Source organism: Ovis canadensis, chromosome 3 (genome assembly GCF_042477335.2).
Source record: "Ovis canadensis isolate MfBH-ARS-UI-01 breed Bighorn chromosome 3, ARS-UI_OviCan_v2, whole genome shotgun sequence".
NCBI classification, from domain to species: Eukaryota; Metazoa; Chordata; class Mammalia; order Artiodactyla; family Bovidae; genus Ovis; species Ovis canadensis.
In genome coordinates, this window is record NC_091247.1 from 91,545,235 (window position 1) to 91,567,367 (window position 22,133).

At 35.7% G+C, this 22,133-nt stretch overlaps 1 protein-coding gene across 13 annotated transcripts in view; it reads right to left on the reverse strand.

Moving 5' to 3' along the window:
* BIRC6 (baculoviral IAP repeat containing 6) overlaps positions 1 to 22,133 on the reverse strand; it is a 209,152-nt gene that overhangs the window by 38,159 nt on the left and 148,860 nt on the right. For all 13 annotated transcript variants that reach the window (XR_011255747.1, XM_069583614.1, XM_069583613.1 and 10 more), the window contains 3 exons: positions 20,081 to 20,245; positions 18,774 to 18,942; positions 4,990 to 5,200 (listed from right to left, as the gene is read on the reverse strand). Coding sequence is in view for 12 of the 13 variants with exons in the window: in XM_069583614.1 (XP_069439715.1) it covers positions 4,990 to 5,200; positions 18,774 to 18,942; positions 20,081 to 20,245 (545 nt within the window). In the remaining variant the exon portion in view is untranslated. The remainder of the gene's footprint in view (positions 1 to 4,989; positions 5,201 to 18,773; positions 18,943 to 20,080; positions 20,246 to 22,133) is intronic.

Consider the following 22,133-nt stretch of genomic DNA (forward strand, 5'->3'; position numbering starts at 1 on the left):
CTGACTTTAACAGTTACCATTTGCCAAATGATGACAAATGATACTGACTTGCTTTTGGCAGTTGATACTGGTTCTTCTGCTATGTTAGTAATTTGAAATTTCCTCTTTAAATAAATGTTTGGTTTAATTAAGTTACTTGATCTAAAGAAAGACTCTACCAAAAGCACAGGTGGTACAAGATTTGAAAGTTCTTCCTCATAATGTTGAAGCTCTGACAAGAATTTCTACCAAGAAAAATTTCCTTCAATTTTCAACCATGAAAATGGTTTGGTTTATTTGCTCAGATTAAGAAAAATCCCATTATTACATGACACTCTTTTTATATTTAAGTAAGTTCTAAAATAATACAGATAAAAGGCTCCAGAAAAATTAAATCTAAGGCCTGCTTACTGTCATATAAGTTCTCTCCATACACACAACTTTAGGTCGATGACAGCTTTAAGGAAAGAAGCTGTAACTATGGAGCCCACGTGCCACAACTACTGAAGGCTGCACGCCCTAGACCCCACGCTCAGTAACGAGAAAAACTACCACAGTGAGAAGCCTGCGCACCACAGCTAGAGAGTAGCCCCATTCACCACACCTAGAGAAAAAGCCTGTGCAGGAGCAAAGATCCAGCACGGCCCATAATTGGAAAAAAAGAAAAAGATTTTAGAATCTCTGCTAATGATTCTTAGTCTCTTTCAAGCCAACAGATGATCGTTTTCTGTCTTCAGTAAAACAACCCAGTAGGACTCGTACCGGGAAATTTCTGCATAGGATTACAGACTTCGGATTCTTATATACTAACAAAGGAAACCATTTATCCTATAGCACTTGCACTTTTTGAAGGAGATCCCTAGGGATAAATTTGCAGTCACTGATAATAACACATAGGCAGAATAATGTAGTTAATAATGAATTTAAAGTCTGACTTACATTATTGCTTTTATAAAGTCAAATGTCTGAATCATAGAAAGTATTTCTACCCAGGAACTAACTGTCTTTATAAAGTCCACAATATTAGAGCAAGAATCCTAATGGACTCAAATCCTCAGTCCCAGAATAGCAGGATGGGAGAGGACACACACAGCTCAACTGTCAAGACAGAAAGGAAGAAAATCTCTTCTATGGCACTTCAGTCTTCTTCTAACTCCCACCCCACCATTCTGCTATACTGCAAGACGGTCCTTTTTTATAATGCAAATCTGAATAGATCTCCACTGAAATCCTTTCAAGGGCTCATCACATCTAGAAACAGGTACCTATGAAGTTGGGTTTCCCTCATGGTTAAGTCGGTAAAGAATCTGCCTGCAATGAGGGAGATCTGGGTTCGATCCCTGGTTGGGAGGATCCCCTGGAAGAGGGCATGGCAACCCACTCCAATACTCATGCCTGGGAGAATGCCCAAGGACAGAGGAGCCTGGTGGGTTACAGTCCATGGAGTTGCAAACAGATGGACACAACTGAGCGATTACGCACAACACAGCACAACTATGAAGTTCTTCAAGCCCCCGTTCTCCTCTCCAGCCTCATTTCCTATCCCTACCTCCCACCCAAAGGACACCCAGGCACACCAAACTTCTTCATTCTTTACATCTTCCTGAATTTCTCTGCTAACATTCCTCCCACAGTCTGGTATACCAGTCCCCTGCACCTCTTATTTAGCCAATTCTTACATACTCTTTGGTTTCCAAAACTGACTTGATGCTTCAATAATGTGTCATATTTTCCATATATCATGTACTTGTGATTAAAACTGCCTAATTATTGTTTCCCACATTATTTGTCAGCCCCTTGGAAAAACGCCTAATTTTCTTGTTATGCTCTGATGAACATTCAATAAACATCTATTGAAGGAACAAAATCAGTCATGCTCTTGTGACTAAGCCAGATCTCCCCTATCTGAATATAACTGCAAGTTTGTAAAACACAAATTTGATAAAAGAAAGATAAATGATCTGCCTTTTTAATGTCTTAATAATATTCTCCTATTTTCTCTTAAAGAAAGTTTCAGGCTTCAGGCGGGGGAGCCAGCAAACCTACATCATCTCCACCATTCTTTTGAGTTTTGAGATCAACATTAGCTGAGTTTATGTACTGTCCTCAAGATAGAATAATCTTAATTAGGTTATTCCAACCTGTGAAAGTAAACTTTGGACTTGGGCAAAACATTTTAATCCCCTTCATCCACAAAATATAAAAACTCTAAGTATAACATATATAAAGAAAACAATTTCAATGTAAATCATTACATGTGAGCACAGTTATCATCTAGAGACCTGCAAATTACAAAGAGAACCTATTTTTTCTTTATCTAAAATGACCAAAGAGTGCTAAGTTAAAATTTCATTTGGAAGGAAAAATAAAATGCATGCTGTTTATGTAAACTTGGCTTTAAGAAAGGAAAAACAAAGAGTAACAAATGAGAAATAACAAGGCAAAAAAAAAAGGCAATACAATAAATACATGAACAGAATTAGTAAACTAGTACATCTACTAAATAGATCTACTCTATTTACCCTAACATATTTTTCCCAGAACCCCCAGGTGCAGACATGGCCAGGACTTCACAAAAAAAATCACCCACAGGCACAGCACCCTCCCAACTTCTTTCTTTCTGAGAAAAAGAGACAAAAATAATGTAAAAATGTTCTGAGCTGTGGTACACCTACACATTACTTTCAAAACCGTAACTATAAACCTGATGAAGCACTAAAACAATACTCTAAAAATGATACATAAACAGAACATATTTGCCTTGATCATTCTCTTCTGAGTATCCTGGTTTTGTGTTGTTTTTTTAAAATACACTTTGGGGTTGGGAAGGCAGGTAGAAGGGGGGGAGAGGGGGAAGCTTTGCATCTTGAAACAGTGTTAAAAGTGAATTTAGGTCAACTTCAGTGAGTATAAACTCTGCAGGAAGTTGGACTATACTGTTCACTTTATTAGATTTCTATACTGATGAAAATATGAAAAGAAGTGTATCTTAAATTTTGACAGGCTGGAAAAGAGCAGATTTTCCCTTCTGAGAAGTGGTAAATGAGTTCTCAAGGTGCCGAAAGTTTGAAAGGAAAGTAAGAATGTTATAATATGTACATCTGTGTTGGCTTCTTTTTCTAACAGAGGCTGTATTTTATACATATGTAAAAAAATAACAGATACCATGAGGGATCTTCATGAAGCATATTCAAACTCTATGTAAAACTCTCTGTCAGTGTTTCTTTGTCAGTAAAACAGCTTTTAAAAAGTTAACTGCACAAGGTTACTGTAAAGATAAAATTAAAAAATGAAACAATCTCTGTGAACAGTCATTATGATCTTTACATGCATGTTTTGCTGGTACAGAATTTAGAAGTTTGAAGTGTCATTTTTTTGTTGTTATTGAAAGATTTTGAAGAATATCTTTTTCCAGGTAACCAAGTGGAAAAATAGAGTTCCTGTTAAATGAAATTCAGTTATCCTTCTCTGCAATTAAATTTTTGTAGTCAATCATTACTTAACACATTTTATGCAGTTTAAAAAAATTATACTGCACATTATATGAATAGTATATATATTAATTCAAGAATAGGATATACATTAATTTATATACAATAAAGTACCAAAAAAGGCAATCTAATTGTAAACATTCCAGTAACTTAGCTCAATTAGAAAAGAAAATCAGACCTTTAGTCTGATAATGCCACATTATTTCTGTATAATTATGTTAGCTGCCTAGCTTACCAGTTAGGAAGACTTTTGCTGTAATGAAAAATGAGACCAAAGACAGTATTATTTTCTTCTTTACAATAGAAAAAAACCTCATACTATCAAAGAAAATATACCTTTACATTTTCCTTCCCTCGAAAGAGTATGAACCTACATCTTTTTATATTGCTACCAACAGGCACTTCTTTAACCTCCTCTCTAATTTATGATTCTTATTGCCTGGCAGGGAGCCACCAGTTTCTGAAGTAATAATGATAGTGCAATAAAGCGAAAAGACTCAGGATAATCTGAGAAGTCGATCTCTCCTGAGAAATGAAGGCTGCCATTCCTCCAATGACCAATTCTCTGACACCATTTGATGTTCTGTGGTTCTCACAGTTTAGGTTATTAAAAAATTAAGTGAGAACAGGCAAGACAAACATATTGCAAAGATGAAAAAGAAGATTAACTGATTCAAAAGACCACTAAGAAAGGAATATACTTCCTCTAGCCTAATTCTGAAGTTTTATGCAAACATCAGAGTTTATGCCATCTCTTTTAAGTGACACTGACAACCACTAGACAGATTCTGCTAAGAGAATGGAAAAAGTTACCAGGAAAAGGTTATTTTTAAAGTTTTTCATGAGAGAACTCATCATCTGATTTCTAGCAAAGTATAAACTTAAACCAAAGATTCATTCAAAAATTCAATTTTCTATGAAGATAAAATACTAACTTTATTGTAACGCCAACAAATAAATCCTCTTCCTCTCAAATACATTATAGCATAAATTATAATGTATGTATCAAAGTGAAATAGTAGTAATCCATAAATCCAACAGTTCTAATTCTATGAATCTACTCTGCAGAGATTTCTACAGATCCCAAAAGATGTAAGAGGTTGTTACAAATTAGAAACAACCCAAATGTCCATGAAAAGATGGGTAAGTAAAATACAGCATCTATACACAATGCATAATCATAAATATTAAGAACAATATTAGCAATATGTATTTACTGAGAGTGAAGCTGTCTCCCACCTCAATACTGAGTGAAACTGGCATCCATTTGTATAATAGGTACAATGCTATACATTTAATAAAAACTCTACCTACAGCTATAAGATCTCAGATAGAGATGTCTGATAAGCCACTGTGACTAAATATTTGAGTGTAGGATTTGGTGGATACTTTTTCTTCATAGATTTATTTATAGCTTGTGCATATGTGTATTTAATCAGCATATATCATTTTTCTTAAAGTGAACAAAATTATTTTTTAAAAGATCATAAAAGCCAAGGTTAAAAGAAATGAACAGTACCTTAAACGGTTGGTGTAGGTATCAACACAGGTCTTCATTTTGGCTAATAATGTACCAACGGAAGTTTGACACTCTGACTGTTCTTCTTCCTCTTCACCATTCTCTGTAGAAAGAGGCAACAACAGGGGCACCATGCACGTACAGGAAGCAATGGCCCGGAGCAATTCTAGCAGAGCTCGATAGAGTGGCACGTGTCTTGCCATGTCGAGAACTGTAAGAAGGAAGAGAGGAAGAGTATAAAGTGAGCACATGTGCAACGTAAAAGTTAAGCCCACAGCAATGTAGCTTGTACTTCAACCTTGAGATTGATTGGTAGGTTGGTAAACGGACTGAAGTCGATGTTTGGGAAGCATCAATGTATAGAATACAACAGGCACTTTTAGGGAACAACAACAACAAAATGGACATGGCACAGAGTTGGGAGATAGCAAGAAATGTAATTAAGCAATTTGCTACTTGTTTTTGGCTGTGCTGGGTCTCTTGCACTGTATGGGCTTCTTCCATTGTGGAACACAGGCTCAGTAGCTGCGGTGCTGGCGATCTCTAGCTGCAGTGCTCAGGCTTAGTGGCCCTATGGCATGTGGGATCTTAGCTCCCCAACCAGACTGAACTCGTGTCCGCTGTATTGGAAGGCAGATGCTTAACCACTGGATCACCAGGGAAGTCCCAAGTAACTACTCAGTTATATCACAGATAAAGATAATTAAACAGTCTAAATAATATATTAGGGCAGTAAGTACACTTATTAGTATGACATGGAAATATATTTTTCAAATTAAATTGAAAGGAAACTATTGTATCTTAGGTAAAACAGAATGATACAGCCACAGTTTATCAAAAGCAAAATTCAATATATCAACTTGTTAGGAAAAAAAGAAAGTTGACAGTGCTAGCTTTTACTTATCAGCTACAAATCAAATGAATTTTTTTCTTAAAACTACATGCATCTCATGCTCTAAGAACATGTATTGCTTTTAAAGCTTTTGTAAGCTGTTTTGTTAGGTTTTTTGGCTTCCTCCCAAGTGGAATTTCCTTTTGTGAATCATGTGAGTTAAGGACCTAACAACATTTTTCCAATAGCAGTTACTGAACAATCCGGTGGACAGGCTGGGAATATAGCAGTGAAGAATACAACCAAACATCCTTTCCTTCATGTAGCTTACATTCAAGGTAGAGAAGACCAAGTGAGTAAAATTTTTTTAGACATTACTTAGTACACGGAATGCTAAATGGAAGATTGAAACAGGGAAGGAGGATTAGGGAGTACCGGCTTGAGGGAGAAATTGTCTAACTGCCCACAGTAGTATACTGGGGTTAGATATGGGGAGGGATGAGGTCTCATCCAGGAATTCTGGACTTTGTCTGGCAAGGTATGTAAAGAGATGGCTTAAAAAATTAGTTCTGGTAATGTGAAGACAAACTGAGCTGTTCAGAGTTATGGAGGAGTAGGCCCTTATTTCACACCTTCCAATAATGATGCAGAGAACAGGTGTAAAAAGTATAACTGTTCATTCTTTCTTTACTTACTTGAAATGTTACTCTCCATCTTTAAACATCAAATTTGCATGTGCGTATGCTCAGTCACTCAGTCCTGTCCAACTCTTTGTGACCTCATGGACTGTGTAGCCCACTAGGCTCCTCTGTCCATGAGATTTTCTAGGCAAGAATACTAGGGTGGCTTGCCATTTCCTTCTCTGGAGATCTTCCCAACCCAGGGATTGAACCTGCGACTCCTGTATCTTTTGCACTGGCAGGCAGATTCTTTAACACTGAGCCATATATTTGGTTATATTTAAAGCTTCTTTTTAAATTTATGTCCTAATGCTACTTCTTATTATAACTCTATACTATAAAATAGTACACTATAGTTTTCAGGAAATTCAAGTTAAAATCCAAAGTTATAAAAAACAAACCAAAGTTAACTGATGGGCATAAAACACAACATTAATATTTGTGAAGATATGAAAAGGCTAGACTTATGTAAACAGGTGGACATGCAAAGTTATAATGAATTTTATATTATTTTACATGCCCATATTCTATGAAAGATGCTTCCTTCTGCCTAGGCCTCACTTATGGAACAGAGAATCTGAACAGGTAATTCTCCAAAAATGATATATAAATGGCCAATAAACACACTGTCATTAGTCATCAGGGAAATGCAAATCAAAACCACCATGAGTTAATCTGCCATCTTATATGCACTAAGATCGCTGTAAAAGTAAAAAAACAACTTTAAAAAGTAAAGAAATAACTTATTACCATGTGAACCAGCACTTCCACTCCTAAAAACCCAAAGCAATTGAAAGGAGGAACGAAAATAGTACTTGTACACTTACGTTCACTAAAGCATTATTCACAACAGCCAAAAGGTACAAACAACTCAAATGTCTATCAAATAAGTAAACACTGAAGAACAAAGTCGAAGGACTGACAGAATCAGACTTCAAAACCTACTACAAAGCTACAATAATCAAGAGCATGTAGTACTGGTCAGAGACAAACAGATCAATGGAACAGAAACGGTAACAAAATGTGTACATGAAGGTTTGAAGCCGCTTTGTTTGTAACTTCCCCAAACTGGAAACTGCCGAGATGTTCATCAAAAGGTCACTGGATAAACAAACTGTTGTTTAACCATACAATGGAATATTATTCTGCAAAAAAAAAGAAATGAGCTACAAAATTAAGAAAAGACATGGAGGAAACTTAAATGCATACGTACTGCTTAGTAAAAGAAGCCAATCTGAACAGGTTTATAGTGCATGGTTCCAACTAATGACATTCTGAAAACAGAAGACTATGGAGCCAGAAAAACGATCAGTGGTCACTAGAGGTTTCACTGGGGAGAGGGAGAGAGTGGGTGGAATGAATACATAGAACACACAGAATTTCTTAGGGCAGTGAAACTAATGATACTGTATGATACTGTAATGGTGACGCACACAATACTAGGCATTTGTCGAAACCCAGAACCGTATAACATGAAGAGTAAACTCTAATATACTGACTTCAGTGAAAAATACGTCACTGTTTGTTCATCAACAGTACCATGTGCAACACTAATATAGATTATCAGGTGGCTCAGTGGTAAAGAATCTGCCTGCCAAAGCTGGAGGCGCTGGTTCAATCCCTGGGTCGGGAAGATGCCCTGGAGAAAGAAATGGCAACCCACTCCAGTATTCTTGCTGGGAAAATCCACGGACAGAGGAGTCTGGCGGGCCACAAGTCCATGGGGTCACAAAGAGCCAGACACAACTGAGCACATATATACTCCACGCTAATACAAATTGTAAGTAACAGGACACTATGAGTGGAGGGGCAAGGAAATTTACCATCTGCTCAATTTTCTGCACTCAAAGCTCCTTTAAAAATCTTAGTCTACTGATTAATTTTTTGAAACATTAGTCTAACAATTTAAAAATAAACTATCTAAAATTAAAGTATTTTACATAAAATTATACAACAATATAAGTAATCCAAGACACACTGATGTTTTTTTTAAATGAACGGTTATAAAGTTATCAAGAACAACAAAAAAAATCCCACAAAATGAGCTACTTCTCCATTAGCCGAATGAAGCTGAAGACAGCCTACATGCTAAAACTCAATACAGAAGACAGTAGAGAAAAGAAACTGACAAACATGAATATAGATAATTTTTTAAAACTGTAAAATCTGGAAATAAACGGCCACAGAGAAAATAAGACAGCTCTTGTAAATTAAGTGAAACATGATACTTCCTTTTATGTATTGGTATTTATTTCATTCAACTAAGTAGATTCCAAGTAGGAATCTTAAACTACTGAAAGCTGAGATAGTCTCTTCATACCAAGGAGGGATAGAAGCAAAAGCTGTGGAAGCAAGGTAACAGGCAGTGGATAATGAGATTGAGAATAGTAAAGACAAGTGAGACATACATTTATGGGCCTGATTTACAAAGAACATAAAATAAATTTCAGAACTATGTCATTTCTTATGACAAATTTTCAGCTTAAAAAATGAAGCTTTTATATATTTCCACATTCTTGACAACAGTTACTTAAACAAGTGTTCTAATTTTAATATCAAATTCCACCTGGATATTAATGCATCCAGCAATCCATGCTATGTCTAGAACCTGAAAAACGGTTATTTGTATCTGATTTACATTATTCATGTTTTCCTTTTAAGATTTATTTCTGAATATCTCCAGGAAAGGGAATCTGAAAAACTAAGGGAGAGCTAATTTTTGCTCTCTTTTTAAGACAGGCACTTTTAAACTAACATGTCTGGGTGGTCAGCAAACAACAGGAGTCAATAAACGTAACAGTCTCTAATGATAAAATACAGATGAGTACAAAATACACCAAGTGTTTCAATCCTGAATTCCATAATTCTCTATTTTGCCACACAGAGCTTCATTAGAAAACCCTGAGGTGTCCTTTCACACAGTACACGCCATCATTACTCCAGGACTAAATGTCACTAGCCTGACAAAGAAGAGCAGCACCACAACACTGTTACACAATGCCACGCCTGCAAATGGCTTACAGCAACTTCTTCACTCAGCACGTGCCAAGTGCATATTTCAACCTACTGCTTACCCCCAAGCAAAAACTCACTATCCTTCAGATCCTCAGATGTACCTGTTGGCTGAATTATGCAATGCTTGAAATATACCTTGGAATTTACCATCAACAACTACAGATACAGGTGTGTGACACTGCTATATAATTATTTCAATTAGAGAAATGTTCTGCTTTGAAAGGAATAACCAGTACTGGGTAAAAGAATAAAATTCTCATTTTCTTATATGAAAAAACATTTCAGGGGGGGAAATGATATTTAAATTGCTGGAAGGAAACAGAATAGGGTAAAGGCTGGTGAGAAGAAATTTGTAAGACACAATCATAGAGATTAGTCATTTTTTCATGAAACACACAATTCAGCACGTATAAAAGCCGAAAATAATTCTAAGAAAAAGTGGAAAACACTTACTGCTTGGCTTATTACTGGCAGAAGCTATCAATTCAAACCAAAAAGTTTCAGTGACATTTTCCATGGATTGCTTCAGTCTATGGGGTTGTGGAGTCAGACACGACTGAGCGACTTCCCTTTCACTTTTTACTTTCATGCACTGGGGAAGGAAATGGCAACCCACTCCAGTGTTCTTGCCTGGAGAATCCCATGGATGGAGGAGCCTGGTGGGCTGCAGTCCATGGGGTAGCTAAGAGTTGGACACGACTGAGCGACTTCACTTTCACTTTTCACTTTCATGCATTGGAGAAGGAAATGGCAACCCACTCCAGTGTTCTTGCCTGGAGAATCCCAGGGACAGGGGAGCCTGGTGGGCTGCTGTCTATGGGGTCGCACAGAGTCGGACACAACTGACGCGACTTAGCAGTAGCAGCAGCAACTAATAGAAAAGACCCACTCCTTCCAGAGAACTGAAAACATTTGCCACCTTCAATCAGGAAGTTTGTCAGCTTTTTGGTCACTTCTTTATCTCTGAGTGTAAACAGAAGTTATTCATCACTTTGTGGACTAAAGTAGGATATCTGAGAATACTTCATTCCTGACGCAATGGAGGACAACGAACACTTCTCTTTTAATTATTTTTTAAATTCAGATATTTATAGCAAATGTTATAGTAACTATAAACAGACTATAACCTTTAAAACTTGTGCATCACTCTTTCATACACCTGTAATTTATATATTATACATCAACTATACTTTAAAAAATAACTCAGACATTTAGTAACTTCAGTATTTAGGCTAAAATATGTGGTGATTATACATTTTAGACATAAACTGCTAGTCATGTTAAATATATCAATTAGGTATGCATATCCCATTAAATATACATAGAAGACTTAAAAAATATATTTATAGCTACTAAATATAGAGCCAGAACACATAAATGGTGGGACCTAATATGTACCTTTTAATTATATTTTCTATTATTCTATCCAACTGTTAAAATGATAAAACATTCTTTGAAGTTCGACTAAAATGCATTTATTTTCTATCATTTTCCGCCACCTTCAACTGAGTAAAAGAGAAGTGCAGACTGAAAAATTATGCAACAAACGCAAGTATAAGAAATTTATTTCCTATTTCACTATAGGAAGATACTCCTATTTCACTATTCAAAGATATCTTTCTTGGGGATTTGTTTCACAATTTTTGTTTCCCTCTACACCAAGAGATTTTCTGAGAAAATAGGTACTCCTGTCATAATAAGAACAAAAGATGTAAAGAAACAAGAGGAAGAAGAAAAAGAAGAATCTGTCTTGACCATGTTAGGATTATTGGGAAAGTACTTAGAAAGTGAAAGTCACTTAGCTGGGTCCAACTCTTTGTGACACACGGACTATAGCCTGACAGGCTCCTCTATCCATGGGATTCTCCAGGCAAGAACACTGAATGGGTTGCCATTCCCTACTCCAGGATATCTTCCTGACCTGGGAATCAAACCGACGCAATAGCACTTAACCTCTTGGTAATTGCTTTTGTGTGTATCTTTATCACACTCTGACAAGTCTCTTTCATGGGTTACATTCAAGAAAGAAGACAGCTTAAAAAAACTGTTTTTAAGGATAACCTTTAAAAGAATATTTCCAGAAAATTATAACATTCCACGGCAAGTGCCTGGCCCGTAGGGCAGCACCCTGGGTAAGTGCCTTACTCCAGGCACAGCAGTGACTGTATGGACAATAAAGATTTATTTCTGGATCAGAAAACACACAAGACACAGTAATTGACACAAACCAATGACGCAGCAGACATTTTTCTAAAACCACATATCCAATATCATTTTCATCCAAATTGCTTTTACATTTATGTTTACTTTAAGTTTCTAATAATCTACCTAATACAGGAAAGGGAAATTTTTTTCTACATGGGAAAAATATATAGCAAAATATATAGGAAAATAAAGTTTTATTCAGCATCAATAAATGCTGAACATTTCAACATCACAGTCTTCCTTTGGATTTACATTGAAAATCTCAAAAGAAATGCTTTATATTAATCCACTAGTAGGTAAGCAGTAAGATCACATAGAAAATAAATACTAACTACCTAAAAGAACAACTTATTTTTTTCTGATGTTTTTCAGCATATGCTGGTATTATTTCTCTGATCAACTTCAGAAATGCAAAATAAGAGGCTCACCTAAAGCATAAAAACCTCAAAACAATCTAAGAATGTAACATTTGTTTATGCAATGTTCATTTGAGTAGACACAAAAACTAATGTGAGAATTAAAAATAAATTATTCAAATATTTAATTAAGTTATCCTTAAATTATTTTTCTGTAAAATAAAAACTCTTTCAAGTGACTGAATACTAAAACTTAATCCACCAGTTCAGTTCAGTTCAGTTGCTCAGTCATGTCCGACTCTTTGTGACCCCATGAATCGCAGCATGCCAGGCTTCCCTGTCCATCACCAACTCCTGGAGTTCACTCAGACTCGCGTCCATCGAGTCAGTGATACTATCCAGCCATCTCATCCTCTGTCGTCTGCTTCTTCTCCTGCCCCCAACCCCTCCCAGCATCAAAGTCTTTTCCAATGAGTCAACTCTTCATATGAGGTGGCCAAAGTACTGGAGTTTCAGCTTTAGCATCATTCCTTCTAAAGAAATCCCAGGGTTGATCTCCTTCAGAATGGACTGGTTGGATCTCCATAACTACGTGCAATCAATATCCCTACAAGTAACATAACTAGCATGCATATATCTTAAAAATAGTTACAGTTTCAACTGTAGACTTATTCCTATGTAATTTTTTAGTATTCTTGCCTGGGAAATCCCATGGACACAGGAGTCTGGCAGGCTGCAGTCCATGGGGTCACAAAAGAGCTGGACTAAACAAAATACAACAAACTTAGTAATAATTTTTGGATTTAAAGAATGTGGTCATATTTAACACATTTGCATAGCAACAAAATTAACTTATTCTCTCATAGAATTAATTTAAATACTGAATTTTAGAGGAAATAACCTAAGATAAGATACAGTAACTTTTAATCCAGTGTGAGGAAAATCAGACAGTATAACAAAGTCTTCTGTAATGGGTTTTGTCCCATTACACCTAGTTACAGAACTACCAAACAAATAAAATGAAAATGATGGAATTTTAAAACTGGCACATACCATGCCTCAGCCAAAGAACCAGCCAAATAAGCAGATACTTTATAATCCTCCCAATTTAAAAAGGTCTGTGCCTCTTCTCATTCTGACCTTCCTCTAACACGTCAGGTCTACGCATTTTTCTGTTTCATACTGATAAAATCTATTTACAACATTTTTAAACTTTGAAAATTTGTGAGTTTAGTAATAATGGCCATACTACGGCTAAACACTTACACTTGGGCAACTGAATACATTTCTCTTGATTTCATTTGCCCATTCCTCTTATGACATTAAGAAATAAGCACAAAAAAGGCAAAGATTTTGTAACACTTGATAACATTCCTGGAATGTTCTACTATATTCTACTATGTTCTACTATATTAGTAGCAAGTGATTTAATGTGATCAGTGGTGCTGTTTTCTAAAAACAGGAACATCTCATTTTCCAAAATGGGAATGAGAAAGATGAGGGTGAGGGACTCTAACATTTCACCTGCTATTTCTCATTTTCACACTGTAAAGTATTTATTTAACTTATACGCAAAATACATTATGAGAAATGTTGGATTGGATGAAGCACAAGCTGGAATCAAGATCACAGGGAGAAATATCAATAACCTCAAGTATGCAGATGGCACCACCCTTATGGCAGAAACTGAAGAACAGAACTAAAGAGCTTCTTGATGGAAGTGAAAGAGGAGAGTGAAAAAGCTGGCTTAAAGCTCAACATCCAGAAAACAAAGATCATGGCATCTGGTCCCATCACTTCACGGCACACAGATGGAGAAACAATGGAAACAGTGACAGACTTTATTTTTGGGGGGCTCCAAAATCACCACATGGTGACCGCAGCCATGAAATTAAAAGACACTTGTTCCTTGGAAGAAAACCTATGATCAACCTAGACAGCATATTAAAAAGCAGAGACATTACTTTGTCAACAAAGGTCTGTCTCGTCAAAGCTTTGGTTTTCCAGTAGTCATGTAAGGATGTGAGTTGGACTATAAAGAAAGCAGAGCGCTGAAGAACTGATGCTTTTGAATTGTGGTGTTGGAGAAGACTCTTGAGAGTCCCTTGAATTGCAAGGAGATCTAACCAGTAGGAAATCAGTCCTGAATAGTCACTGGAAGGACTGATGGTGAAGCTGAAACTCCAATCCTTTAGCCACCTGATGCAAAGAACTGACTCATTTGAAAAAGACTCTGATGCTGGGAATGATTGAAGGCGGGAGAAGGGGATGACAGAGGATGAAACGGTTGGATGGCATCACCGACTCAATGGACATGAATTTGAGTAAGCTCCGGAGTTGATGATGGACAGGGAAGCCTGGCGTGCTGCAGTCCATGGGGTCACAGACAGACAGGACTGAGCGACTGAACTGAGCTGAGCTGAGCTCAATTCCTGGCAATGAAACGAGACCGCCATCTAGTGGCCAGTGGGGTAACTGACGGCTTACTCAAAAGCATGCATAACAGCAGCTGGAGGAAAAATGGTCCTTGTGTATCATAGTTTACAAGCAATTTTCAAAATAACATGTCTACAACAAAAGGAAGTCAGAATGTGGGGAGGAGAAACTAAAATGAACACATATTTCATATGAGGATCTTCCTATCTAGTAAAAAAAATCTCATAAAAATAAGCACTTTCTCTGTTTAGAGGCTTTTATCATTCTTTTAAAAAATGATACCAGAGATAAAAGAGTCTAATACAAAGATATAAATCACTTTTTGTTTCAGTTACCTACTAAGCTGTGGCTTCAAATTTACTTTTATAATTTTTCTAACAACTATTTTATAGATTCAGCTTTTTGAATTAAGTTCTTTGAAGATAAAATCTGCACAAATTCGACTTAAAAAGTTATTAAATCTGTTACATATAGTTGACCAGCACAAGGTTGGTACTGAGCATTGTTAGCCTCTCCCTCATTCACTTCCTGTGTTTTGAGCACCCTTTTGTTTCTTTGGTGGAGGGGAAAGGGGGCTCCTAAAAAGCAATTAAGTAGTCAAAGCAACATCTCAAAGGCTAAGAGGGAACATAAAGTGCTATGTTTTGAAGAGAAAATAAAAATCTTAGATCATTTGAAAAGTGGTATGTCACCTGCCAGAGTGAACTGATAAGGTTGATAAGAATACATCAAACATTCACAGAATAAAGCAGAAGGGTTTTGGGTTTCGTGGAGGGTCCTGGAAGCAATCTCCAAGGGCTAACTATAGTTCAGTGTGGCTCTCGAAAGAGCCTATTACATTAGGTTTGTGTTTTTGTATACTATATGACAGCAACATAAGCCATTTCTTGAATACAATGCCTTACACAAAGTTATTAGCACTGCTCTCACACTTAAAAAACAACTTTCTGGATACGCTATAAAATAGTCTATAAAATGTCATCATATCATGAAAGACAAAAAAAGATCCTATATTGGATACTCTTCCTTATCCCAAATCTCCAAATGGTCAAAAATAATATTCTACAGACCAATGACAAAATTGGAAAATGGACTTTAGACTAATTTTATAAAATAAAAATTTTACTAACTTCCAAGAAGTTTATTTGTTTAGATACTAAAATGTCACTTTAAAAATTAATATTTTAACCAAAATTGGTAATTTACATAAGCAGTGAAGCTATATTTCCCTGAAATAAATAATTCTTATTTAGAATATTATAAATGGGCATACTTAAATATACCTTGCTTGTCAAAACTACGGATCAGAATGTTCAAACTACGGAACAATTGCACTCATCTCATAGGCTAGCAAAGTAATGCTCAAAATTCTCCAAGCCAGGGTTCAATAATACAGGAACCAAGAACTTCCAGATATTCAAGCTGGATTTACAAAAGGCAGAGGAACCAGAGATCAAATTGCCAACGTCCACTGGATCATCAAAAAAGCAAGAGAGTTCCAGAAAAACATCTACTTCTGCTTTATTGACTACGCCAAAGCATTTGATTGCGTGGACCACAACAAACTGTGGAAAATTTTTAGAGATGGGAATACCAGACCATCTGACCTGCCTCCTGAGAAATCTGTATGCAGGTCAAGAAGCAACAGTTAGAACTGGATGTGGAACAACAGACTGGTTCCAAATCAGGAAAGGAGTACATAAAGGCTGCATACTGTTACCCTGCTTACTGAACTTACATGCAGAGTACATCATGAGAAATGCTGGGCTAGATGAAGCACAAGCTGGAATCAAGATTGCAGGGTGAAATATCAGTAACCTCAGATATGCAGATGACACCACCCTTATGGCAGAAAGTGAAGAACTAAAGAGCCTCTTGATGAAAGTGAAAGAGGACCGTGAAAAAGCTGGCTTAAAACTCAACATTCAGAAAACTAAGATCATGGCATCCAGTCCAATCACTTCATGGCAAATAGATGGGGCAACAATGGAAACAGTGACAGACTTTATTTTGGGAGGGCGCCAAAATCACTGTAGATGGTGACTACAGCCATGAAATTATAAGATGCTTCCTCCTTAGAAGAAAATGTAAGATCAACCTAGACAGAATATTAAAAAGCAGAGATATTACTTTGCCAACAAAGGTCCGTCTAGTCAAAGCTATGGTTTTTCCAGTAGTCATGTATGGATGTAAGAGTTGGACTATAAAGAAAGCTGAGCGCCAAAGAAGTGATGCTTTTGAACTGTGGTGTTGGAGAATATTTTTGAGAGTCCCTTGGACTGCAAGGAGAACCAACCAGTCCATCCTAAAAGAAATCAATGCTGAAGCTGCACCTCCAATCCTTTGGCCACCTGATGCAAAGAACTGACTCATTGGAAAAGACCTTGAGGCTGGGAAAGGTGGGAAGGTGGGAGGAAAAGGGGACGACAGAGGATTAGATGGTTGTATGGCATCACTGACTCGATGGACATGAGTTTGAGTAAGCTCTGGGAGTTGGTAATGGACAAGGAAGCCTGGTGTGCTGCAGTCCGTGGAGTTGCAAAGAGTCGGACAGGACTCAGCAACGGAACTGAACTGATGGATCAGAATATATCCCAACTGCAAAAAATGTTCTTTGATTACTAAAAACATAATTTAAGAGGTGTTCTGACAATTATCTGATGACATACTTTACTTAGTTCATTATTTTATATTTATCTTAAAATCTAATTTCAAAATTATTTTTGCAACCACATTCAAGTATAAATCTATCAATTAAAATTATACCACTGGACATAGTACCAGATTCAAGCATATATCTAAATTTCTTTACTCTGGGAAAATAATCACAAAGGAAAGTCAAACATTAAATTTCTAAAATAGTTACAAGACAGAGTATTTAATTCACTATAATTCCATATATTTACCAGAATCAAAGCTTATTTATTAAAATACACACTTACCAGTAAGTACACCTACTTGAATAGATTATTTTAAACAATAAAAGTAATACCAGATTTCTCTTTTGACTCTAAACCATAAAGATTAAAGCCCAGTGTTACAGAAAGACTGAATTTCAGAACAAGACAAAATTAAAAATTTCTGAGAGGTCATACAGTTTGAAAGTGAAAGGATTAATATTTTAACAATGTGGAAGGAGACAAAGAGAAACCTTATCTTACTCTGTTCAGTTTTCCTAAATGATTTACTATTAAATTTTGGCACCGATATGAAGTACTTAAGTGTTTACAGTGCCGAATGTAAAATGCCAAAAAATATATTGTACATTTGATATCTATTTTTTCAAGAGACAAATCTAATGTATCAAACAGCTCAATCTAAAAACACCAATTCAATATAACACCAACATTTTTATAAGAAGTTGAGGTAGGCTGGGAAATGGTGTTTGTTTTTTAATTTTTGCTGCACCAGGAGCTTTGTAGGATCTTAGTTCCCCTACCAGGGATCGAACCCATACTCTTCGCATTGGGATGTGCAGGGTTTAACCACTGGACTGCCAGGGAAGTCCCAGAAATAGTGTGTTTGGAAGCACAATAATTTTTTGAAGGTGAAGAATAGCGGCAGTAATCCCTTCTCAAACTTTTCCATCCATCTAATCGCATTTAAACTGCCACCAAGCATCAAAACAGACTGTAAGATTCATTCCCATTGCTTTCCTTACCTATTCTTCCTTAATAATCTAACTGAATGTGTGTCTATTTTCATGACTAAGAATATGAATAAAAGCAAATACAAGAAGAAGAGCAGATAGTTTAAAAAAGTGAATAAACATACATTTTGGTTAAAATAAGGAGATGCCAACTGCTTATTTTTCTTGGCAATACCTATATGTCACTGAGAGTCTACATAATACATAAACTTTCTATTCTACTTAAGAAAAGGATACATTTCTGGAGGAACCACAACCAAAGAAATAAAAAAGCAATTTCAGTTGATCATCAATTGAATACTGCAAAGTATCTACCTAAGGTACTTTCATAATTGAACTTGTAAAAACTAATACTCATTGTCAAGTATCTACAAACTTGTATAGTTTATCTGTCTGCCTTTCTTCAAAAAACTATGGTCTGCAATTCTAATGTTTAAGAAAAACATTAAAAACACACAGAATTTCAGTTAACCACGTTTGGATCACAGTATTGTCACGAAGCTGTTACCATTTACCCTATCATTTTCAATTACAGATGACAATGATAAATAAGCAAACAAAAGTACTCATCCACTAAGATACTGTAAAAGACCAGTTACAACGTGATTTACCTGAATCATTTCGTAGGTAAGATGACATGGCAGGGATGAGGCAGGACTGACTGAGAAGCTCTAGAAGTACAGAAGGAAGGGCATTACTGTTCTGTCCTCTGCTCTCGTGAGATGACTGAGCTTCTCCATTTACAGCACCACTTGCAGGATTTATATAACTTGCAAGAACCTAAAAATAAAAATCCTTGGATTTAAAACTGAGTTTTAGCTTCACAAACTTAAAATCCCATATTTTATGTTAGATGTTCAATGTGAATATGAAGAGTATATACTTTCAACTCAATCAATGCTTCATAATACAGGTATTAAAAATGAGACTTTTTTTCCTTTACATTTTCAAAAGAGGATATGTTTCTCATGGTGATGTACAATGCTATGATCAGACATACAGAAGCAATCCACCTAAGAACATGAACTTAAAAGCTTAGTTGCAACTTGCAAGAACGCTGGAGTAGGTTGCCTTTCCTTCTCCAATGCATGAAAGTGGAAAGTGAAAGTGAAGTCGTGTCCAACTCTTCACGACCCCATGTACAGTAGCCTACCAGGCTCCTCCGTCCATGGATTTTCCAGGCAAGAGTACTGGAGTGGGTTGCCATTTCCTTCTCGGATTTATTTATTTTACTGAGTAGGTTTAATTTATAGTTGAGGGTGATGGAATCTTAGAAGTCTATATGAGAATAAGCTTATTCTAGAACTGCAAAAATAATGCTCAAAGACTTAACTAATGCTCAGAAAAATAAAACACAAAACCCTAAGTTTAGTCAAGTAGTTGATACAGGAACAAAAGCTAATCCTTACAAACCTACTTTTCTCATTTCTGCATTAAAAACTTTATAAACTAGTTCACCTTCCCTAATTCTAGAAAATGCAACACAATGTGAGAAACAAAGGTATAAATAGTTTTTTTTTAAAAAGAGAGAGTCCAAATATAGTAGTTTAGATGAGAAGTTGACAAAAAGAAAGCAGATATGGTACATTCCTATTATTGGACAACTTCACCTTTGTCACTTTCCTCTCAGTGAACAGCTAAGAGAGAAGAATTTAGAGTTGCAAGCACTAAAGAGCAATCTTTATCTAGTATATTAAATGTACTGAGGGCAGGGAGAATGTTTTTTTCATTTTAAAAATGAACTTTATTTTTCATTAAAATAAATGAAATGAAATTCATGAAAAAGTTCATAAAAAAATGAACTTTTATTTTTCATCCTCAGTAGCTGAGGGTAAGCCCAATAAAACTTAAAAATCAACACAGACACACACAAAAAGATGAACTATTATCATTGAGAATATCAACTTTACAAACATACCTGCAGGAGACAGGTAACATGCTCCTCTTCCAGCCTCTGCTTGGTTAAGGCTTGCTCCACATCCCATCCAGAAGCTGTAGAACCTGTTCCAAACCCAGTCCCTTTGGCCCAATAGAGCTGCTGTTCTTCTGTTGACGTAGGGTTATGAGAGCTTGATACCTGTGGCTTATAACAAAAAGAAAAGAATTTTTACTATTTGCTTTTATTAATCCTCAAATTACCAGTAGAAATTTGAATAGTTTAGCTGCTATGGAAAATAGTTTGGCAATTCCTTAAAAAACTAAGCAAAGAATTACAATAAGACCCAGCAATTCCACTCCTAGGTATATATATCTAAAGGGAGAAATAAAAAGCAAACTGATATTCAAATATATTACACTAATGTTCATAGTTAGACCATTCACAACAGTCAAAAAGTCAGCCCCAAAGCCCATCAATGGTTATATGGATAAACAAACTATGGCATATATATACAATGGAATATTATTCAGCCATAACAAATAACTAAGTACTGATTCATGCTACGTGGATGAGTCTCAAAAATATGCTAATTCAAAGCAGACAGACAATGTTACAAAGGTAACATATTGTATTATTCCATTTTTATGAAATATCCAGAGTACTTAGAGCGCAATGCAAAGTGGTAGTTATCAAGGTTAGGGGGAGGGAAAAATGGGGGGCAAATGCTTATATTTAAGAATAAATACAAGAAATTTTTATCAGCATTTAAAACAATCTATCAGGAATAGGTTGAGTAAAGCATCTAAGGTCCTAAAGAGTCAATGACTCAAAGGTAAGCAGAGGAAGCAGAGAAAGGACTAGAGAGACAGGAGCCAGATCTTCTAGGGCTCTTCAATGGTCGTCGTGTCTTCAATCACAGCAAGTAAGTCTGCTGCTATTTCTAGAAGGAGTACTTCTCAATTTCTTTTTTGTTCAGAATATGATGTGCAGAAAAATTTCTTTTGGGGATAGAGGACATATTAAAAATGTGAATGTTGTAGAGAAATAAAAAAAAAAAGACTGAGAACCACTGGTTTATTAATATAACCTCAAACTCAGTAAAGGTCAATTCTTATTATGATTACTGTTGACTATAAAATTAATTCTGTAATAAGAATCCTCCTTTAAAGAATTTTCATTAAAATATTTGCATTTAAGTATTAATTTCAGGGTACTTTGCAAGTATTTTAATAGGAACATTTTAAGAAAGAACATTATATACAAACAATACTTTCATAAATTGATCTGGAGAGTTGGATGAACCTATGACTGAATAATTTCATCTTTCACATTTTATAAAATAAACTGTTACCACTAGAATAATTAGGGTTATTGAAAAAAACAGCTATTTATTTTTTAAAAAAACATTTCTAAATGTAAAGTATAACATATTTACAGAAAGAAAACAAAACAAGTATGTAAAGCTTAATGAACTGAAAACAACTTAACCATTCAGATCAAGAATCAAACCACTGCAAGCAAGAAATTGCCCTTGCTCCCTCACCCCCTCATTCCTCTACAAAACTAATTATAATCCTGATCTTTCTACTCATGACTTCCATTCTTTTCTTTATAACTTTACCACATAAACATGAAACTCTACTTACTATAACTTTTTTATTTTTAACATTATGTAAGTGGAATCATGATGCATATATTCCTTTACATCCAGCTTGTTAGCTGTGATTATAAAACTCATCAGCTCTATTATATGTAGTTGGCTATAGCTGTTTACTTTCATTACCTTCTAGTATTCTATTACATAATAGACTATAGCTTATTTGCCCACTCCACTGTTTTCTACATTACTTATTGTATTAAATTCTGTTGTCTTTACATTATTACAAGTATGGTGGGACAAGTTTGAAATCTTACACACTGTGATTGACGTGTACTCAGTATTAAAGGTTTTCACTTGTACTTCTCTGGTAACTAAAGCAATAGATCACCCTTTCACATTTATTGAATATTTAGTTTGCCTATTCTGGTGAAGTACCCATTCAAGCTTTTCATCTGGTATTTTCTATCTCATTGTCAGCTTTTTCCTTTGGGA